General features: G+C 39.9%; 4 protein-coding genes across 4 annotated transcripts; 1 reads left to right on the forward strand and 3 right to left on the reverse strand.

Annotated features, from left to right (window-relative positions):
* Positions 1 to 1,164: 1,164 nt before the first annotated feature.
* On the reverse strand, positions 1,165 to 4,212 carry LOC131336530 (metalloendoproteinase 5-MMP-like). The gene is made up of 2 exons (XM_058372408.1): positions 4,082 to 4,212; positions 1,165 to 2,527 (listed from the first exon to the last, which is right to left on the reverse strand). Exon 2 carries the CDS (start codon positions 2,335 to 2,337, stop codon positions 1,372 to 1,374), a length of 966 nt encoding a protein of 321 aa, XP_058228391.1. The 5' UTR covers positions 2,338 to 2,527; positions 4,082 to 4,212; the 3' UTR covers positions 1,165 to 1,371.
* LOC131336528 (protein ACCELERATED CELL DEATH 6-like) lies at positions 4,009 to 9,448 on the reverse strand. The gene is made up of 7 exons (XM_058372405.1): positions 9,198 to 9,448; positions 5,937 to 6,416; positions 5,697 to 5,831; positions 5,486 to 5,581; positions 5,337 to 5,384; positions 4,825 to 5,261; positions 4,009 to 4,694 (listed from the first exon to the last, which is right to left on the reverse strand). Exons 1-7 carry the CDS (start codon positions 9,436 to 9,438, stop codon positions 4,083 to 4,085), a joined length of 2,049 nt encoding a protein of 682 aa, XP_058228388.1. The 5' UTR covers positions 9,439 to 9,448; the 3' UTR covers positions 4,009 to 4,082.
* A 742-nt stretch (positions 9,449 to 10,190) lies between these two features.
* Positions 10,191 to 16,024, reverse strand: LOC131336529 (uncharacterized). Its single transcript, XM_058372407.1, has 7 exons — positions 15,624 to 16,024; positions 14,516 to 14,995; positions 14,276 to 14,410; positions 13,215 to 13,310; positions 13,079 to 13,126; positions 12,562 to 12,998; positions 10,191 to 12,421 (listed from the first exon to the last, which is right to left on the reverse strand). The coding sequence occupies exons 1-7, from the start codon at positions 15,799 to 15,801 to the stop codon at positions 11,792 to 11,794; spliced, it is 2,004 nt and encodes a 667-aa protein (XP_058228390.1). The 5' UTR covers positions 15,802 to 16,024; the 3' UTR covers positions 10,191 to 11,791.
* A 1,379-nt stretch (positions 16,025 to 17,403) lies between these two features.
* Positions 17,404 to 18,640, forward strand: LOC131336058 (protein MKS1). Its single transcript, XM_058371685.1, has one exon. It carries the CDS (start codon positions 17,653 to 17,655, stop codon positions 18,358 to 18,360), a length of 708 nt encoding a protein of 235 aa, XP_058227668.1. The 5' UTR covers positions 17,404 to 17,652; the 3' UTR covers positions 18,361 to 18,640.
* Positions 18,641 to 19,057: the final 417 nt, after the last annotated feature.

The raw sequence follows: 19,057 nt of genomic DNA on the forward strand, positions 1-19,057 counted from the left end.
AATTGTCCTCTCACCCCAAAATGTGAAAAATATCAGTACGCATTGCATGCACGCCTAGCTATGTTTATAGACTAAGGCCCCGTTTCGGTACTCAAAAAAAGCCCTTATTTTTTAAGAAGGCAATTTCAAGTTCAAAAATAAGGGGCTTATTGAAATCTAAAAATATGCACTATAGATCTTGTTTGAAAGATCTCATTGAGATCTTTAATACGATGCAAAAAAAATTTAAAAATTATTTTTTATTTACATTATTTTTGAGTTTGAAAATGTGAAATAAGTTACTTATTTTTTAAGAAGGTTTCTGGAACGGAGCCTAATTAATATAATAAATCAAGACCAAACTGCAAACAAGATAGTACATGTACTTGTGAAACTGTACGTGCATGGGAGGAAGCAAAATTGAGAGCCGATCAGATCGAGCACTTGACCAAGCAATTTCCGCAATGGGCCGATCGACTAGTCGCTGAGGCACTGACTGACCGCACCCATTCGGAGAAGGTGCAAGAAAATAATTACTACTCCTTAAGATGTCAAAATCAACCATTCGGGGAAAAGATGGAAGTATAGAATTAATAACAGTAAATTGTTAACCAAAGTAATTAGGCTGAGTTTTTCTACGGGACTAAAGGAGCTTATTTTGCTTCGTGATGGAAAATAAACCCGTTTAGCCCATTTATTCCATAGGGAATCTCGGCCTTGCACTCCACGAAAGCCTATAAAATGCAACCCCATTCTGGTGAGGTAATGAAAAAACTACACACAACAAACACATACGTTTGAACTTATTGACAGCCCAATGGATATTACAACCTTCTCGGGCCGTTTGGTTTGGCGGTTTTGGGTATCCTCCACGTAGAGTTTTTGACGTTGTAGGTGTAGGTTTTGTTTGTATGTTTTTTTTTTGAACTCAAATTGTCTAGACAAATTTACGAACATCTCGACTAATTTTCGGAAGAACCAATCTCACTGCCTACTATCGGGAGCCCATGTAAAGTTGAGTTTGTTTATTATATGGTTGTGAATACATCTTTGTGGATTTCTTGCGTATGTATAGAATAATAATATAGGAGTAGCTGACACATTTCGATCTCCTATTCAATGTAATTCTCATGATATATATTCATAAAATAATCATACTGATCAGACAAAACCAAGAATTAAAAATAGAAGAACATTAAAGCATATGAAATTTTACTACTCCATGTTGAAATAGAATGTACTGGTAGTACATAAATAAAGGGGTCTGGTGGTTAGTACTCCTATCAATTGAGCTTAATTGGTCTCTAGCTAAAAGGCCTGATCCCAAGGCCCAATTCCTCTGAGCCCAAGGCCTGCCTGATCCCACACTAATAAATAAACCCATAAAGGCCTTCAGGCCTCACAAACGAGCCAATACCTGGGAGTAGGCTCGACCCGCTTGTAATTCGGGTTCGACCCGTACAACTCCTGAATCCCCTCAACGTCATCGTTCCCCAGCTCCACCTTCCTCGTCCCCGCCTCCACCGACGGATACATAACCGCCGCCGCATCCGACGAGTGCGCCAGCCCCAACACATGCCCAATCTCATGCATCACCACCGTTTCCATATCATAGCTGGTCGCGTTCAGATTCCCTCCGTCCATCGCCCACTCCTCGTCCCCGTCCAAGTGGAACCTCCCGTCAGGCGGAGCGAACGCGTGGCCCAACACCCCCCCGGCGCCGTCGAACGGCGTTCCGTCGCCGTGATCTCCTCTGAATATCCCGATCTTGATGTCGGCGCCGCTGTACGACGTCGTCTGGTTGAACGTCAACGGTATGACGGCCGACCACCGGTCGAAGGAGCGTGAGAACAAGGACTTGACGGAATGGGTTAGGTTGTTTTCTGGAAGAAACGCGTAGGTGAGATCGGTCCACCGCCTTGCGCCGCTGAAGAAGCTGTATCTAGCGACGGTGTGGATGTTTGCGTGAGGTAGAGACCGAGGCGGCGGAGTTCCTCCTTTTCCGGCGTTCATGGAGGTTGAGCCGTTGATTACGTCCGCGACGCCGCATCGAGGCCGCTCCAGCTGTTTAAGCGTCGGATCGTCGAGGGTTCCGGTGGTTTCTAGGTTGAAGTTGAGCTGGTAGGTCTTGATTGCCGACTCGAGATCCTCGTCGAAATCGTCTGAGGGATTCTTGGGGTTGTTGGTGATGTAGCCGAAGTGTTGGAAGTAGTGTTTGAGTTTAGACACGCCGTCCACGTGTTGGCCGGCGTGACAGCCACTAAGCTTCGGGAAAGTTTCCCAGACGCCGTCAGCGGCGGTGTTTGAAGTGAAGAAAAATGATGCGAAAATTGAAATTATGAACGGAGAACAGTTCATATTTGGTTTGGACTTGTCTCTTTTATGGAATTTCCAGTTAAAAATGTAGAGTAGGACTCTCAATTGGGAGAGGGATTACGGAGAATGTGAATGATATTTGGTGATTTGCTTGGGGTTCGGAGGTGTCCAAGGACCAAGACGAAGTGTGGTTTGAGGTCTTCGTCAACCATCGAAAAGTCTGGGGCGTTTACTTGTATTTCCTCAATCTTATTACTACTAATAGAATTTCAAATTTTCGTTTTTTCAGTTTAAGCATGTGATTGTCTTTAGAATGTTTATTAGAAAGACATGATTTTAAAAGATGACCCACAATATAACAGGGCATATGAGAAGCTAGTAATGGAGAAATTAATTGAAGAATAAGGAGAGAGAAGCGTTTTGAGGGGAGTTTTTACGATAATAAATAGAGAAAGAGAGAGAGATATGAGAGAAATAAGTGAGGAGAAAACTTATTGATAACCAGGATGAGAGGGTGGGGTGGTTCTTTCCTTCTGTTATGTCCCACATGTTAAAAGGTGGTTTGAGTTTTAAGGTGAGCAAACCACCACATCCACATGCAAGCCTTATTTGTGGTGGTTTTGGATTGAACGGATTAGGATGGATCCAAACCATAGTTTGCTATCACATTTGTGATGGGTGGATGTAAGTATAGTATGAGGAGGAGGTCCTCTCTCAACACCCCATCTAAGAAAGATAGTCCGGATTTGTGAGGTTTGAGGGTCAAGAGAAAGAGAAACTTCTTTCTCCTAAGAGCTTTCTCTTGGATTAATGACTGGACTTATTATCTTTATTATCTCTTCTATTAAGGGCTTGAATCTTATATCTCATCTTTTATATTTACATGGATCCAGATTAGTAACTTTTCTTGTGAATCCGATTATGTATTTACTCAGTATATATTTGATAGTAAAAAAATCATGATGTTCTAGATTCTGAAATTTAGTTTACACTGGGAACTTAAGTGAACAAAGCCGACTCCTTACCACTGAGGGCTGATCAGTGAAAACAGATAAGAACAAATAAGAAAACAGCTGATCAGTGAAAACAGAGGCATGGAATGGTCAACAAATTAACACCAAGAAGTCAGCAACAACTGGGAAAGATAATCACTGGAAAAGATGGCTTTTTTAATGGTTGTTGGATGGGCCATGGACTTTTCTTCTTGGGCATAGATTTGCTAAATTCTGGTTGGTTTGTCTCTTTCATCCTTGAGTAATTTTTTGTTTGTGTTGTGGACGAAGTCCAGCATGGTCTGGGGCTAATCAAATGGATTTGGTATTATTATACTTCAATGCAAGTATTGGCTGGGTCAAGTAGGCTAGACTTTTCATACAGTTTTTCAAGTTCTTTAATAAGCCCAACTGGGACCTGCCATCACTTTTTATATTTCCTTCCTAACGAATTACACCCCAATTTTCTAAGTATTTGAATGCAATGTAAATTATCCAAATACTAACTAAATTTCCCCTTCCTTCAAACAAGAAATATTCGATAGAATTATTCTATTTCACCATATAGACTTTCAGATTAACATTGTACATGAAGAAAACAATCACTGTATGTTTTCTTTTCAGTTCATTTTGAAGTGAAAGCATGTATGTTACCAAAAACGCGTAACAAGCAAAACGAAATAGAGATTGTATATGCAAGAAAGGAAAATCAGAAGTAAAATGGCATTAATTACATGCATTGAATTTGGTGTTAGTCTATGGGTGCATACTCTCACACCATGCAGACGAAACACTTCAACGATAACGCTTATTTGGCCTTTCGAATATGCCGGACCAAAATGTTGAAGCACAAATCTCGTAAAGAAGTGGAACTTGAGGAAACATGAAAATCATAACAGGAATGCCAGAAAACAGGACAATGGGAATGCAAATCCACAATAATCGATCGTGAAGGACGATATAAATGGCAGTTGCGAAGGTGAGCACCATCGTCACTATTGAGAAGAAAAGTGTGGCGATTCCCAGAACCAGTTTACATGGCAAGGAGAATAGGAATTCACCTATATTGTATCGCGATTTGAGAATTCCGAGGAACATTAGAACTGAACTTGCAGAAGACAACAAGGACACAGCATCTGCTACTATGAATATCATGAAGAAACCACGATTCAAATACAGGGGATCACCCGTTTCATTATCATAACCGCCTGGCACTGTGAATGCTGATGTGAACATAATGGTAGCGATAAGAGCTGCCACCACTGTACAAGATGTTGCGGTCTCCTTCATCCATTTCTCCCCTTGTTTTCTCATTTTATGGTGCTGCGAATTAAACAAATCACGTGCTGTCATACCTTCATTATTGGGTAGTTCTCGATACATTGGTTGAACAACTTTCTCCACTTCCTGTAATTTTTTGCCACAACAGTTTTACCCCGAGAAGGGAAAGGGAGAGAAGAGGCAAGCTACATGAACCAGACAAATGGCCTAGAGATGACAGCTGAAGAAATTAGATGTGGCAAATGTGAGTGGATACCTCAAACCATTGGAGCTCCCTCTGCATCTGTAAAGCTGCCCCAGAAATTTGATCCAGATGAGAAGAAGGTGATAGCATCGCCGCATGATGTAAGATGGTGTTTCCATTTTTATCCAAGCTAGTTGCTATTAGGTTCTTCCTTGGCCCCATTTCATGCAACAAGCAGAAAACCTTTTCTTCCCGGTGCAGAACTGCAAATAGAAATAAGTTGCGATCTTCCTCATCCAGAATCCAAACTATATCAGGATATGCTGTGAGGATCTCTTTGACTAACTCGGAGTTCCTGTGCTTTACAGCTTCGAATACCGCTGGAAATAATTTTGTTCCATATATCTCTGAGTGATTCAATGATGATATATCATTGGAAATGCAGCCCAACAACTCATGGACTTGAACATGTTTTACCTTTGTATCATGTATATGCTTGATGCAGGGGGCTGAATTGAAACAAAGTTACAAAATCGTTAATTTCAAATGAAGATTGAAGTGAATACACTCTCTATTGTTCGTACCGAAGAATTTTAGGAGATCCCATGCTCGTCCATACAGATGATTGAGTGCTGAAAATGCAAACCCATTAGAATCTTGGGTGGTTTGTTAAAGGTACGTGAATTTCCAAATACGTTATAATCCTTGTGCTATAATAATAATATAAATATACCTTGCATGATGATGTTTTCTTGGTGACTTGGTATTCCGGGATGAGCCTCAATGTCCCGGTGAATTTTGGAGACGCAATGGGAATGGACGGGCATGCCTTTCAAGAAAGGACGTGATCATTAGTGCTTTCACAGACAAAATCAAGGAAGAAAATCTAAGAGAAATACAAAAATGAAGCCCAAGTATTTCTTTAGAGTGAATAAAATACCCACATGAGTAGACCCATTGTTTCCAGAACACCAAATGAGTTCCACTTGCGAATGCTGATTGTCTAGTAGCCAATGTATTTAGTGTTTCGCCTGCTGTGGCCAATCCTGGGAACAGCTGGACCAGATCCAAAGCAACATCTGTGGAAACACATGTATGCATGCGTATATGTTAATCAAAACCCTGTTGATTAGGAACTTCACCACTATATCAGTGAGAATGAGAAGGTCATTTTTCTTTTTTACCGTATATCTGGGCAATGATGCACGTAGTAAGAAGCTTGCCACCTTGGTCGCTTCTTTCAGGATCGAGATCTTTCTCTTGAGTCACCCGGTAAAGGTAATGTACCATGTCAACATGGCCAAATTGAGCAGCTACGACAACTGGAATATTACCATTGTAGTTCTTCATCCCTAGGAGATCATGATTCTTTCTCACCAAAGGCTTCGCTACCTTTGTGATTCCCCCTCCTGCGGCAAGAGAAAGTGCCGTTTCTCTGGTTCTATTTGGAAGTGCCAAGTCTTTTGCACTTATCATATGTACTAACTCCTCCACAATCTTCACATGTCCGCCTAGTACTGCAATGTGGAGCGCGGTGTCCCCGGTTAACGAAATTTGGGTAGTCAATGCATCAGGGTGTTGCTCAAGATAGTCCTTGACATACTCCCAATCCCCCTTGTGAACCAACTTGTACAGAGTCATCAGAATCCTTTCTCTCCCCGGGCCTGCAAAGGTTTCTCTGTTTATTCATCTTCCGTTTGTAATTGTATATCCGCTTTTTTCTATAGTGAGCTTACATGGATTCTTTCTCTCTGTATAATTGTGTCGGACACTTACACTCGTCGTAGGTATAGAAATCATGTCACTATGTTCAGCCAGACATTCATCTAGTAGGCATATTTTGTATTTCAAATTCATCATGAACTATGCATTTAACTTGTACATCATGCATCGTAACCCCCATATATCTACCTAGAAAATAAGAAAAATAACAACATTAAAATATTGTGGCATGTCCCTTTGTCTTTGCTATTGGTATTTTATGAATCTGACCCTTGTATAGTTGTATACATACTCATATCTGACATCCATAACAGAGTTCACATAACATAAATACTCGTAAGATGTTTCACTAATCACCATAATTTTGCTATACACATCTTACACACATTCCCCACGAGTATTGGCCACCAATTTTCCTCTCTATATTGTTGGAGATTTTTCAAAATAAAAGAAGGTTGCAGGAAGTTATTTGTGAAAAAGGTGCGACACCTTTTCACATAGGTATGACTTTATGTGAATAGTTATAACACCTATTAACTTAGGGTGTGATTGTTAGGAAGGGATGTGATACAAGGGGTGCCTCCAAGAGGCATGACCCTTCCTAATTAATTATTTTCATGAAAGGGTGCCTACTAAAAGGCATGATCCTTTCTCTTGATTAATTGTCTTCAAGAGACATACCATTTCTAATGTGTGTTAACTAAAGACACAATATTTCACATAAGGGTGCCTATATGTCTATAAATTGGCCATTGGTTAAGTCATTTTATACACCAAAAAATATCTAGAAACTCTCCCTCTCTCTGACTTGTTGTTTTCTGTGCTGTTATTCTGTTATTCTACAGAAACGGAATTAACAGTCCTTGGTTTAGTTGATTCTCCTAGGCTCGGTATTCTGTTTATCCTTCGTTTGTGCGGACGCAAGCAGAAGATCATTGATCGGGCTTCGTTTTATCCTCAGAACAGATTTGCTGTAACCCGGTGCACACCAATTGGTGGAGGCAAATACTGTTTTCGGAAAGTGACGTTGTAACGTGACTCGAAGCGATTTCCATCAGATTGTTCAAGTTCCAGAAGACTTCAGATACCCATGTGGCCAAAACCTATGCCACCTATATCTTTGCATTGTGATAGTCAGTCGACTATATCACGGGCTTATAGCCAAGTGTATAATGGAAAGTCCAGGCATATAGGACGTCGACGTAGCTATGTGAGAAACTTGATTACAGATAGGGTGATAACCATTGATTATGTAAAATCAAGTTAAAACTTGGCTGATCCTTTAACAAAAGGTCTTGCAAAGGATTTGGTGTGGAGAACATCACAGGGGATGGGACTCAAGCCCATTGAAATCTAATCACTCTTGGTGGAAACTCGACTCAACGTTTGAATAACTTCAAGTCTTGGGTTCAATGATCAAAGTACACCATAAGTTGTGGTTGCAAGCATTTTCCGATTTTATCCATCCCATGGTAAAATGCTTGGTACCTGTAATGTAAACATGGAGGTTAAGCTACTTAGCTTTTAATAGGCTTCTAACGGTTTGTTAGGTTTCAAGTGTTGTAGTTACAGGGGCACTTTCAAAGTCTACCTATATGAGTGTGAATGTGGTGCCGCCTTCTATGGGTTCAAGGGTTAGGACTCTAGAGCGCTCATGAAATTCAGGATAAAGACCCATGGCCAAACCACGTGTCAGCAAATTTGAATACCTGAGTCATGCAAGATGTGTGCGTGAGACATGTCCGGTTGGTCATTTAAGGATCGCTAGTTCAAAGACAAGTCTACTATGCTTTCCAACTAACTTTGATGTGTTTTCACTAGGTGAATGGTTCAAGTCGTGAGACACCTTCGTTGATGCACAAGTCTTTTCAAAGGAACCAAGAAAACTTTTTCTTTATTTCGAAAATAGTGGGGGATTGTTGGAGATTTTTCAAAATAAAAAAAAGTTGCAGGAGGTTATTTGTGAAAAGGTGTGACACCTTTTCACATGGGGTATGACTTTATGTGAATAGTTATAACACCTATTAACTTAGGGTGTGATTATTAGAATGGGGTGTGATCGTTAGGAAATGATGTGATACATGGGGGTGCCTCCAAAAGTCATGACCCTTCTTAATTAATTATTTTCATGAAAGGATGCCTACTATAAGGTATGATCATTTCTCTTGATTAATTGTCTTCAAGAGACATACCCTTTCTAATGTGTGTTTACTAAAGACACATAAGGGTGCCTATAAGTCTGTAAACGGGCCATTGGTTTAGTCATTTTATACACCAAAAAATATCCAGAAACTCTCCCTCTCTCTGACTTGTTGTTTTCTGTTCTATTATTCCGTTATTCTGCAGAAACAGAATTAACAGTCCTTGGTTCAGTTGATTCTCTTAGGCTCGGTATTCTGTCTGTCCTTCATTTGTGCGGACGCAAGCAGAAGATCATTGATCGGGCTTCGTTTTATCCTCAAAATAGATTCGTTGTAATCCAGTGCACACCAATTGGTGGGGGCAAATATTGTTTTCAGAAAGCGACGTAACGTGACTCGAAGCGATTTCCATTAAATTGTTCAAGTTCCAGAAGGTTCCAGTTTTTGCACCATTTCTCTCTCTCATGCGCGCGCGCACACAGAGCACAGCACAAAAACACGTTTGACGGCTCTAAGAATGTTGTCTCAGAATGACTAGTAAGAAGTACTGTGTATTCGAAATTCGAAACTGAATCTCCTCACCTTCTTCGTTGCCTGGACTTGTTTCTGGTTGCTCAACTGGTGTCTCCATCTCCAAACTATTAGGAGTACTAATCATGCTAGGACTTCCTTCTAATTCCAGATTCGGTGGCTCTTGGGCGTTGTCTGAATCATCAGAAGTACTAGTGGTATCCGTGCTTTGGCTTTCTATTGATTCTTCTTTCATTGATTGGCGGGCATTGTCCAAACCACCTGGAGTAGTAGTATTATGTTTCTTTGCCATCCTAATGAGAAGAAAGTCATGGAAGAAAGTCATGGAAACACAAACCTAATTAAGAGAGGACATATATATATATATAGATGAAAAGAAAACTGCCACTTACAGGGAGCTGTTCTGGACCTTGTTCTTGTAAGTTTCGCTCTGCTGGTTAGTTGTCTGTTAGATTCTAATGCAGACTGAAGTCAAGTTTGTACATAAATATATTTAAAAAATGAATGCATATGCATTGTACACGCAAAGTGATTTATAAAAAGAGAATATCAGAACAAAGACGGTAAACAAACTTTGAGAGGAGGTTTTATTGGAATGGAAACTGAATGGGGAAAAGTAGTATTCAGGAGAGGAATCTGATTATGTTACTCCATCACGATTCATATGACTTTCTACTTTTGCTTTTGTTTTCCTTCCCGAGGTTACCATGTTTTGTTCCACACGTATTAATGACTAAAGCCTACAGGGTGCTCTACATGTTATAGTTTTATTATACACATAGATCCGGACACAAATGTGTTCGTAACCATGCAATATGTGTGCATCTATGTATGTCACGTTGGGTCTAGGCATTGCAGGGGAGGGGGGGAGGGACGGGTTTTGCCGTACCCAGACCCCAACTCGAAAAAGACCCCAACTTGAAACATACCACATTGCCCCGAATCCAACTGGATAAATTCTAGGGTGCTCTCGTCCCCACCCTATAGAGTGACGCGTTTACCAGCCCTGTCCCATAAGAAATGAGAAGAAAAAATTTAACCGAAAAACATAATGGAAGAAAATAATAGTGTTATATATGTGGCGTATGACGGTGAAGATAGAAGGCTAAAAATATTATTTTTTTAGTATGATGATAATAATATCATAAGTATAATGATAATTATATTAGGGTTAAACGTAATTGTATATAAAAATACTTGGGGGCAGATAATGAGTCGGTGTAATATCGATCCAAACCCTACCCGATCTTGATTGGGTTTTTGTAATTTTCTCCAAACCTGTCTGGTACCCAAAAATTTGATGAAAACCCACACCGATCAGGTCAGGGGCGGGACAAATTGCCATCCGTAGCGGGTCCACATGCATTGGACATACCCGAACACACCTCTTTAGTGTTTCCCACCCCCCTTTCTCTTGAAGTTGCTTTACCTGCTTTGCATTGTCCTCTCCCAGATAATGAGTCTTTGCTTCCATTTTCAAGTGAATTTATATTGAAGCATTGACATATTCCTATAAGTTTTCCAGGTCTTTGATAGAGATGAAGTTGATAACATTTTTACCCCTTCTTCGCATCTTCAGCAGAGGCCCACTGGGATTTCAAGGTTTATAGAATAGATTTGTATGGCCTTTCCAGTGGCCACCAAAAGCCCAAAAAAAACACTCGTTGCACGCATGACGTAATTGGTTGGAAGTGAAAATTGAAAATGGTAAATCAATAATTGGTTGTAATTTCTCCAATTTTAATTGGAAACGATGGTAGAAGCTGAATATAAAAATATATAAGAAATAACCATCAGTCAAAGAAGAGTTTGAGGTTCGAATCTACGGAGAGACATTAATTCCCGATGTTTTTTTTTCCTTGGATAATTCAATTGTTTGGGTTAGCTAACCCGCAACTAGACTAATCTTGAAGGACTAATTCCACCGTCCACTAGCAGGGTCTAACTAAAGTCGGAGCGAATCCCTCTTTGGTTTGTAAACTCACCGTCAAACATGATGTTGTCAAAAAAAAAAAAAAGAGAACGGAGACATGTGTTAATGGTCAAGAAATTAAACTAAGACAATCAATAAAAACTAAGAAAGTTGATAACTGAAAATGAAAGTCTTAAAAGGTAGTTGGGTTGGCCATGGACTTTTCTTCTTGGGGTATAGATTTGCTACACTCTGGTTGGTGTGTCTGTCTCTTTTTCATTCGGTCATCCTTATTTAATTTTCCTTTGTGTCATTAAATGGATTGGTATTATTATGCTCCAATGAATGCATTGGCTGAGTCAAGTGGGCTAGACTTTTTTTTAATAGAATTTTCAGGTTCCAATCCATTTTTATTTTTGCTTCGTGACAAATGACATCTCAATTTTCTAAGTATTTGAATACATGGTAATTAATCCAAACACTACCTAATTTCCCCCTCCCTTCAAACAAGAAACATTTAATTAAAATACGGTACGTCACCCCGTATAGTATTTCAGAATCCACATTAATTGTGCATGAAGAAACCGATCACTGTTTGTTTTCTGTTTAACTAACCAGCAAACTGAATAAACATTAATTGTATGTTCAAGAGAGGAAAAATCAGTAGTAAAATGGCATTAGTTATATATATCGAATTCGGTGCAAACTCTATTAGTACATACTCTCTTTTACTCTATCCATGGTAAAACTTCCAGCGCCAACGCTTATTTGGCCTTTGGAAAATACCAGGTCCAAATGTTGAAACGAAAATCTCGTAAATGAGTGGAACTTGAGGAAATGTGAATATCATAACTGGTATGCCACAAAACAGGACAACGGGAATGCAAATCCACGATAATCGGTCGTGAAGGATGATAAAAATGGTAGCTGCAAAGGTGAGCATCATCGTCACTATTGAGAAGAAAAGCGTGGTGATTCCCAGAAGCAGTTTACATGGCAAGGAGAATAGGAATTCACTTTCACTGTACCGCGCTTTGAGAATACCGAGGAACACTAGGAGTGAACTGGCAGAAGAGAGCAAGGACAGAGCATCCGCAATTATGAATGTCATGAAGTAATCATGATCCAAATTCAGGGGATCACCCGTTTCGTTATCAAAACCGCCAGGCACTGTGAATGCTGATGTGAACATAATGGTAGCGATAAGAGCTGCCACCACCGTACAAGATGTCGCGGTCTCCCTCATCCATTTCTCCCCTTGTAAGCTCATTTTATCGTGCTGTGAAGTAAACAAAGCGCGAGCTGTCATACCTTTATCATTGAGCAGTTCTCGATACATTGGTTGAACAAGTTTCTCTACTTCCTGCAATTTCGTTCCCATGACCTTCTTACCCCAAACTAGAAGAGTAGGGAAAGGGAGAGAGGATAGAGGAGGCAAGCTAAATGACCGAGAGATGACAGCGGAAGAAATTCTAGATGTGGCAAATGTGAGTAGATAGATACCTTAAACCATTGGAGCTCCCTCTGCATCTGCAAAGCTGCACCAGAAATGTGATCAAGATGGGAAGAAGGTGATAGCATCGCCGCATGATGTAAGATGGTGTTCCCGTTTCTATCCATGCTAGTGGCTATTAAGTTCCTTCTTGGCCCCATTTCATGCAACAAGCAGAAAACCTTTTCTTCCCGGTGCAGAACTGCAAATAGAAATAAGTTGCGATCTTCCTCATCCAGAATCCAAACTAAATCGGGATATACTTTCAGGCTCCGTTGGACAATCTCGGAGTTCCTGTGCTTAACAGCGTCAAATACCGCTCCAAATAATTTTGATCTTTTTATCTCTGGATGAGTCAATGTTGATATATCATTGGAAATGCTGCCTAACAGCTCATCGACTTGACCATGTTTTACCTTAATATCATGAATATGCTTGATGCAGGGGGCTGGAATTGAAACAAAGTTACTAACCCAATCATTAATTTCAAACGAAGATTGAAGTGGATGCGCTCGTTATTGTTCATACCGAGGAATTTTAGGAGATCCCATACTTGTCCGTACAGATGATTGAGTGCTGAAAATGTTAAACCATTAGAGCATCTTGGGTGGTGTTTAAAGGTACGTGAATTACCAAATACCAAACAATGATTATCTGGACATACCTTGTATAATGATGTTTTGTCTGCTACCAGGTATTCCTTGGTTAGCTTCAATGTCCCAGTGAATATTAGAGACCTGAGGCCGAGGGACAGGAATACCTTTCAAAGAAAGAACTTGATCAATTGTTCTGTCACAGACTAAATCAAGGAAGGAAATCTAAAAGAAATAAAATGAAAGAATGTTAGGATACATGACTCTGGGTACATGAAAATATCCATGAAAGGAATTGAAGTGCTGTGAATCTGGACCCTTCATTTCCTTTCATGGATATTTTCATGTACCTAGAGTCATGTATTGTATCACTCCTCTAAAATGAATCCCAAGGATTTCTTTATCTCTGTGTCTGTAATTTGAAGTCGGCTTCATTTTTGTTCCTATGGGTCAAATATTTTTCCTGTTTTCTTCTTTCCACATGCATGTTTACTGCTGTTCTTTCACTATTACTGGGAGTAAATGGCTGATGCACTGGCACTAGCCATGAGAAATGAGCTGCTCAAGGAATGATCTGAATAGGTTCCTATCTTGTTTCTTTTTGTATCTAATTTAGAGGTCAATTAGTTGCATCAGTATCACCACAGATGAATGTCTGGAATATTTGATTCTTATGTTTCATTCTTAATTAACACCGGCCATGTCTTTTGCAACCGTTATTTTTCTTGTTATTGTGGCACATTTCTGGTTTTGGCTTTTCAGGTGTTGCAGTTCTTGTATTGTGACTTGAAGTGCTTGATTGTATGGTCTTGTGAAGCGGTTTCCAGTTCCCTTGGGTATGTTCTGCCTTTTGTTATATAATACAAGTATGATGGTATCTTTTTGGCTAGATCATTTAATTTTCACTAGCAACATAAATCAATAACTCAATTTCCTAATCTAAAAGTGATAAGAAAAAATATTCTAATCTAAAAGACTCAAGAATGAATCCATATTAAGAGGGAATAAGTTTTTTTATTTATATAATAATCGATTTTATTGACAAGCTTATTTAAATGACACTAGTAGATTGAACCAGTAAACAAGTACACAGAACGAAAGTTTAGCGCGTAGAGTGGATCGAAATACCCACATGAGTAGATCCATTGTTTCCAGAACACCAATTGTGTTCCACTTGCGAATGCTGATTGTCTAGTAGCCAATTTATGTAGTGTTTCGCCTTCAATAGCCAATCCTGGGAACTGCTGGACCAGATCCAAAGCTACATCTGTGAAAACACATGTATGAATGCAGATATGTTAAGCAAAACCCCGTCGATTAGGGACTTCACCACAGTATCAGTGAGAATGAGAAAGTCAATTTTAATTTTTACCGTATATTTGGGCAACGATGCACGTAGTAAGAAGCTTGTCACCTTGGTCGCTTCTTTCCGGATCCAGATCTTGCTCTTGAGTTGCCCAGTAAAGGTAATGTACCATGTCGACATTGCAAAATTGAGCAGCCACGACAACTGGGATATTACCATTGTAGTTCTTCATCCCTAGGAGAGCATGATTCTTTCTCACCAAAGGCTTAGCTACTTTTGTGATTCCCCCTGCTGCAGCAAGAGAAAGTGCCGTTTCACCTGTTTTATTTTGAATTTCCATGTCTTTTGCACTCATCATATGGACTAACTCCTCCACAATATTCACATGCCCACCTAGTACTGCAAGATGGAGCACAGTTTCCCCGTTTGATGAAATTTCTTTAGTCAATCCGTCAGGGTGTATCTCAAGATAGTACTTGACACGCTTCCAATCCCCCTTGTGAACCAACTTGTATAGAGTCATCAGAATCCTTTCTATTGCAGCACCTGCAAAAGTTTCCTGTTTATTCATCTTCCGCTTGTAATCGTCGTGTGTGTGTATATATATCTGTCTTTTCCATATACTCAGCTTACATGGATTCTTTTACGTACTATATAAAGTGTGTCGGATACTTGACACTCGGTGGAGGGTATAGAATTCATGTTCGACATGTTTAGCTAGACATGCATTCACCTATTAAGTATATTTGGAGATTCAAAATTTATCATGAACTATGCATGTAACTCATACATCATGCATGCAAACACCATCTACCTAGAAAATTAAAAAGAAACCATAAATGTCAAATATTGAGGCTTGCCGGCCCCTATGTCTTTGACATTGACATAGGATGAATCCGACCCTTATATGCGTACTCACATCTGACATCCATAACCGAGAAAATGTAACATAGAACTCATAAGAGGTTCTCAAAACATAATAATGCTATACACTAATACACATCTTACACAAAGTCAACACATGCGAGTTGGGAGCCCAGGCACTGCTGCTGTAATGTGGACCTTTCACACGCATACACACACACACACACACACACACCTCTTTTATGGTGCTAAGAATGATGGGTCAGAAATGACTAGTAAGAAGTGTGTGTTCGAAACCGATTCTCCTCACCTACTTCGTCGCCTGGACTTATTTCTGGTTCCTCAACTGGTGACGCCATTTCTGTATTGTTGGAAGTATCAATCATGCTAGGACTCTCTTGTAACTCCACATTTTGTGGCTCTTGGGTGTTGTCTGAATCGTCAGAAGGAGCAGTCTCCGTGCTTCTGCTTTTTGTTGAGTCTTCCATTGATTGTCGGGTATCGTCCAAACCACCCGGAGAAGTATTATGTTTCTTTGCCTTCCTAATGAGAAGAAAGTCATGAAAACACAAACCAAAAGAGAGGACATATATATAATATAGGTGAATAGATTACTGCCACTTACAGGGAACTTTTCTAGACCTTACTCTTGTAAATTTTTGCACTGCTGGTATAGTGGTACGGCCAGTTAGTTGCCTCTTAGATTTTAATGCAGACTGAACTCGTATGCATATATACACTGTTGCAACTCCACACATAAAAAAGAAAGAAAGGAAAGAATGCACATTGTACACGCAAAGTGAGAAAAGTATTAAATGAGAAACTCATATTCCTTTTAGTGTTACTGTAAATGGTGTAGTCCTAAAGATAAGATATTACTATGAAATCCTCTGGGTTAGAACATAAGAACGAAGACCGTACACAAAGTTGGAGGGGTTTCACTGGGAACTGAATGGGAAAAGGGCAAAAGCAGCAGTATTAATTAAGGAGAGGTTCATATGATTTTGTACTTTTTCTTCCTTTTTGCTTTTGCTTAATTTCCTTCCTGAGCTTACCATATTTTATTCCACACGTCTTCATGACTAAAGCCTACAGCCTCGTTTAACTCTTTTAGTTTTGGACACATGTGTTCTGACAACCCCTCAATCTTACGTATATGGTGTGGGTCTCGCGCGCATCAAATGGTTCTCAACGAATCTATGTCCGTGGCACTACTCTCTCTTTTTTTTCCCATTTCTTGAAGTTGTTTTATGCTGCTTTGATTCCATTGTCCATGGTTTACCCTGTTTGTTGGAATCGGAATGCAATTTTTTTTGTTTTTTTTCAAGTGAATTTATATTGAAGTGTTGACATAGTCCTATAAGTTTTCTGTCCATTGTCAAGTGGACTTATATTGAAATGTTTGACATAGTCCATTTTCAAGTGAATTTATACTGAAGTGTTGACATAGTCCTATTAGTTTTCTTCCATTGTCAATTGAACTTATATCGAAGTGTTTGACATTGTCCTATAAATTTTGTGTCCATTTTCCAGTGAATTTATATTGAAGTGTTGTCATGGTCCTGTAACTTTTCTAAGTTGTTTAACAGAGATGAAGCTGAAAACACAGCTTAACGATGATTAAGAAAACCACAATTCATGCCTTCTTCAGGAAAAAAAAAAAAGAGAAAAAGATTCTGGTAAATTGGTGATTGCATAAAGTTTGGCCCCATAAAACATAAACGATTCAAGATCTTAGTCGCGTAACCCTTCAAAATGGTATGCGCTCGTGCTCTCAATCCTCGCACTTATGAATTTTATTTGTGGGAAAATGACGGCCCAGGACTTGTTTTGATAATTAATATCCGTCAAGGACAAGCTAAGAACATTTATTAATACTGAAAATGTCATTGACCGGTATTAATTATCAAAGCACGCCCTTAGCCGTCATTTTCCCGTTTTATTATTATAATCCCATTTTCATACCTTTCTCTGAGGCCCAGTGGGCCTTTCATCTAGAATTGATTTGTAGTATGACCTTTTCCGATGCCCACCAAAAGCCCATATAAAAATGATTCATCGCTTACGTATAGTCCAGACACGCTATTTGGTCACCTCTTCCCTATATAGTACTACGACAAATCTACAATACTTAAATTTCCAGGCAGCAAGTGGCCAATAGATAAATACAAAACACCAAAAAAAACATACTAGAGGACTATATACAACCACTCCCTTTTGTGCAACCCTTTGACTTCCTTGTTTTTCCTGGAAAGAAAGAACCTTTCCATTTCCATTTCCATTTCCATTTCCATTTCCTCCCTAGCCTCTGCGGCCTGCCCAAAACTAGATAACAAGCCATGCAGCCGCAGGAGTCCTCCACCGACGGCAGCCCATCTCCGACGAGGAGACAACTTCAGGGCCCACGGCCGCCCCAACTTAGAGTCAGGAAAGACTCCCACATGATCAAGAAACCCCCAATCGCCCCCCAGCCGTCCCACCCCCAAGCGCCGCCGCGACCTCCGCAGCACACGGCCGCGGGACCGTCCCAGAGTCGGCAGCCGGTGATTATCTACGCCGTGTCTCCCAAAGTCATACACACCACCGTCACGGACTTCATGTCCTTGGTCCAACGCCTCACCGGATCTTCCTCCGGCGACCACGCCTCCTCCTCCTCCTCCGCCAATCGTGGTGATGTGTCGCCGGCGGCGAGGTTGGCTTCGATAGAGCGGACGAGTCCGAGGGAGAGAGAAAGGGATAGAGAAAGAGAAGTAGCGAGTGATATTATGGGTATGGTTGAAGGAATCGAGGTGGGTCAGGGTCATAATCCGGGGATTCTATCGCCGGCGCCGGCGACTCTGCCGCCTATATCGCCGGGATACTTCTTCTCGCCGAGATCGGACCCACATGGGTTTTCAATTTTGCAAGATCTAAGCAGTCCTTTCAATCCTTTCAATCAAGGGAACAACATGTTTATGACGAGTCCTTCAACCTTGTTTTCAGCTCCGATGGCTTCACCTTCGCCGTCGTCGTTCGACCTATTCAACCAACAATTCTTTGACTTTTAGCTGAGGGACGGTAAGAAAAATTTCGTGTACAAGTTGTAGTGCATTTTTTCTAGAGAGAGAGAGAGAGAGGATAGAGAAGGTTCAAGAAAGAAACCGGTGTAAAAGGTAGTTGTTGTAATTTTGTACTACAACCAATGGTTAAAGAAGTAAATTCTCAATTATGGTAAATAGTATAGATTTTAGGTGGTTGGAATAGGGGCTTGTTAATTAATGTGCTTTTATGGTTTTTAGTTGGCCATGTGATAATGTGATTGGAGTTCTATTATTTTGTTTTTTTTCATCTTCTTAATTATCCATTCGATCAAATTCAAAAGAAAATTCAATCAAGTTGTCAACGATTTTTGGGGGGTTTTCACTTTTCGCATTTATTGCTCTTCTATTGTGGTTTACCCATTTCACCTATAATGTCAATGTGGAAAAAGAAATCCAAACTCAAATTCCATACAAATCCAAAGTACAGAGATTAAATTAAGAGAAATTTAAGCTTCACATTCTCTTTTTATTTAAATGCCTTTTTTCTTATTTTTAATTCGCATAATAAGTTCTAATATTATCCTTTTTCCTTTTGCGTAGAAATGTATGAAGGATATGTTTGTAATTCACCTAGATATGATAAAGAGCAAAAATGATTGCATTTTGGTGAAAAAGTATATGGAAAAGTCAAATTTCCTTCAATTGAAATATGTACATAACAATG

The sequence above is a fragment of the Rhododendron vialii genome, chromosome 8a, assembly GCF_030253575.1.
Source record: "Rhododendron vialii isolate Sample 1 chromosome 8a, ASM3025357v1".
In the NCBI taxonomy this organism is placed as follows: Eukaryota; Viridiplantae; Streptophyta; class Magnoliopsida; order Ericales; family Ericaceae; genus Rhododendron; species Rhododendron vialii.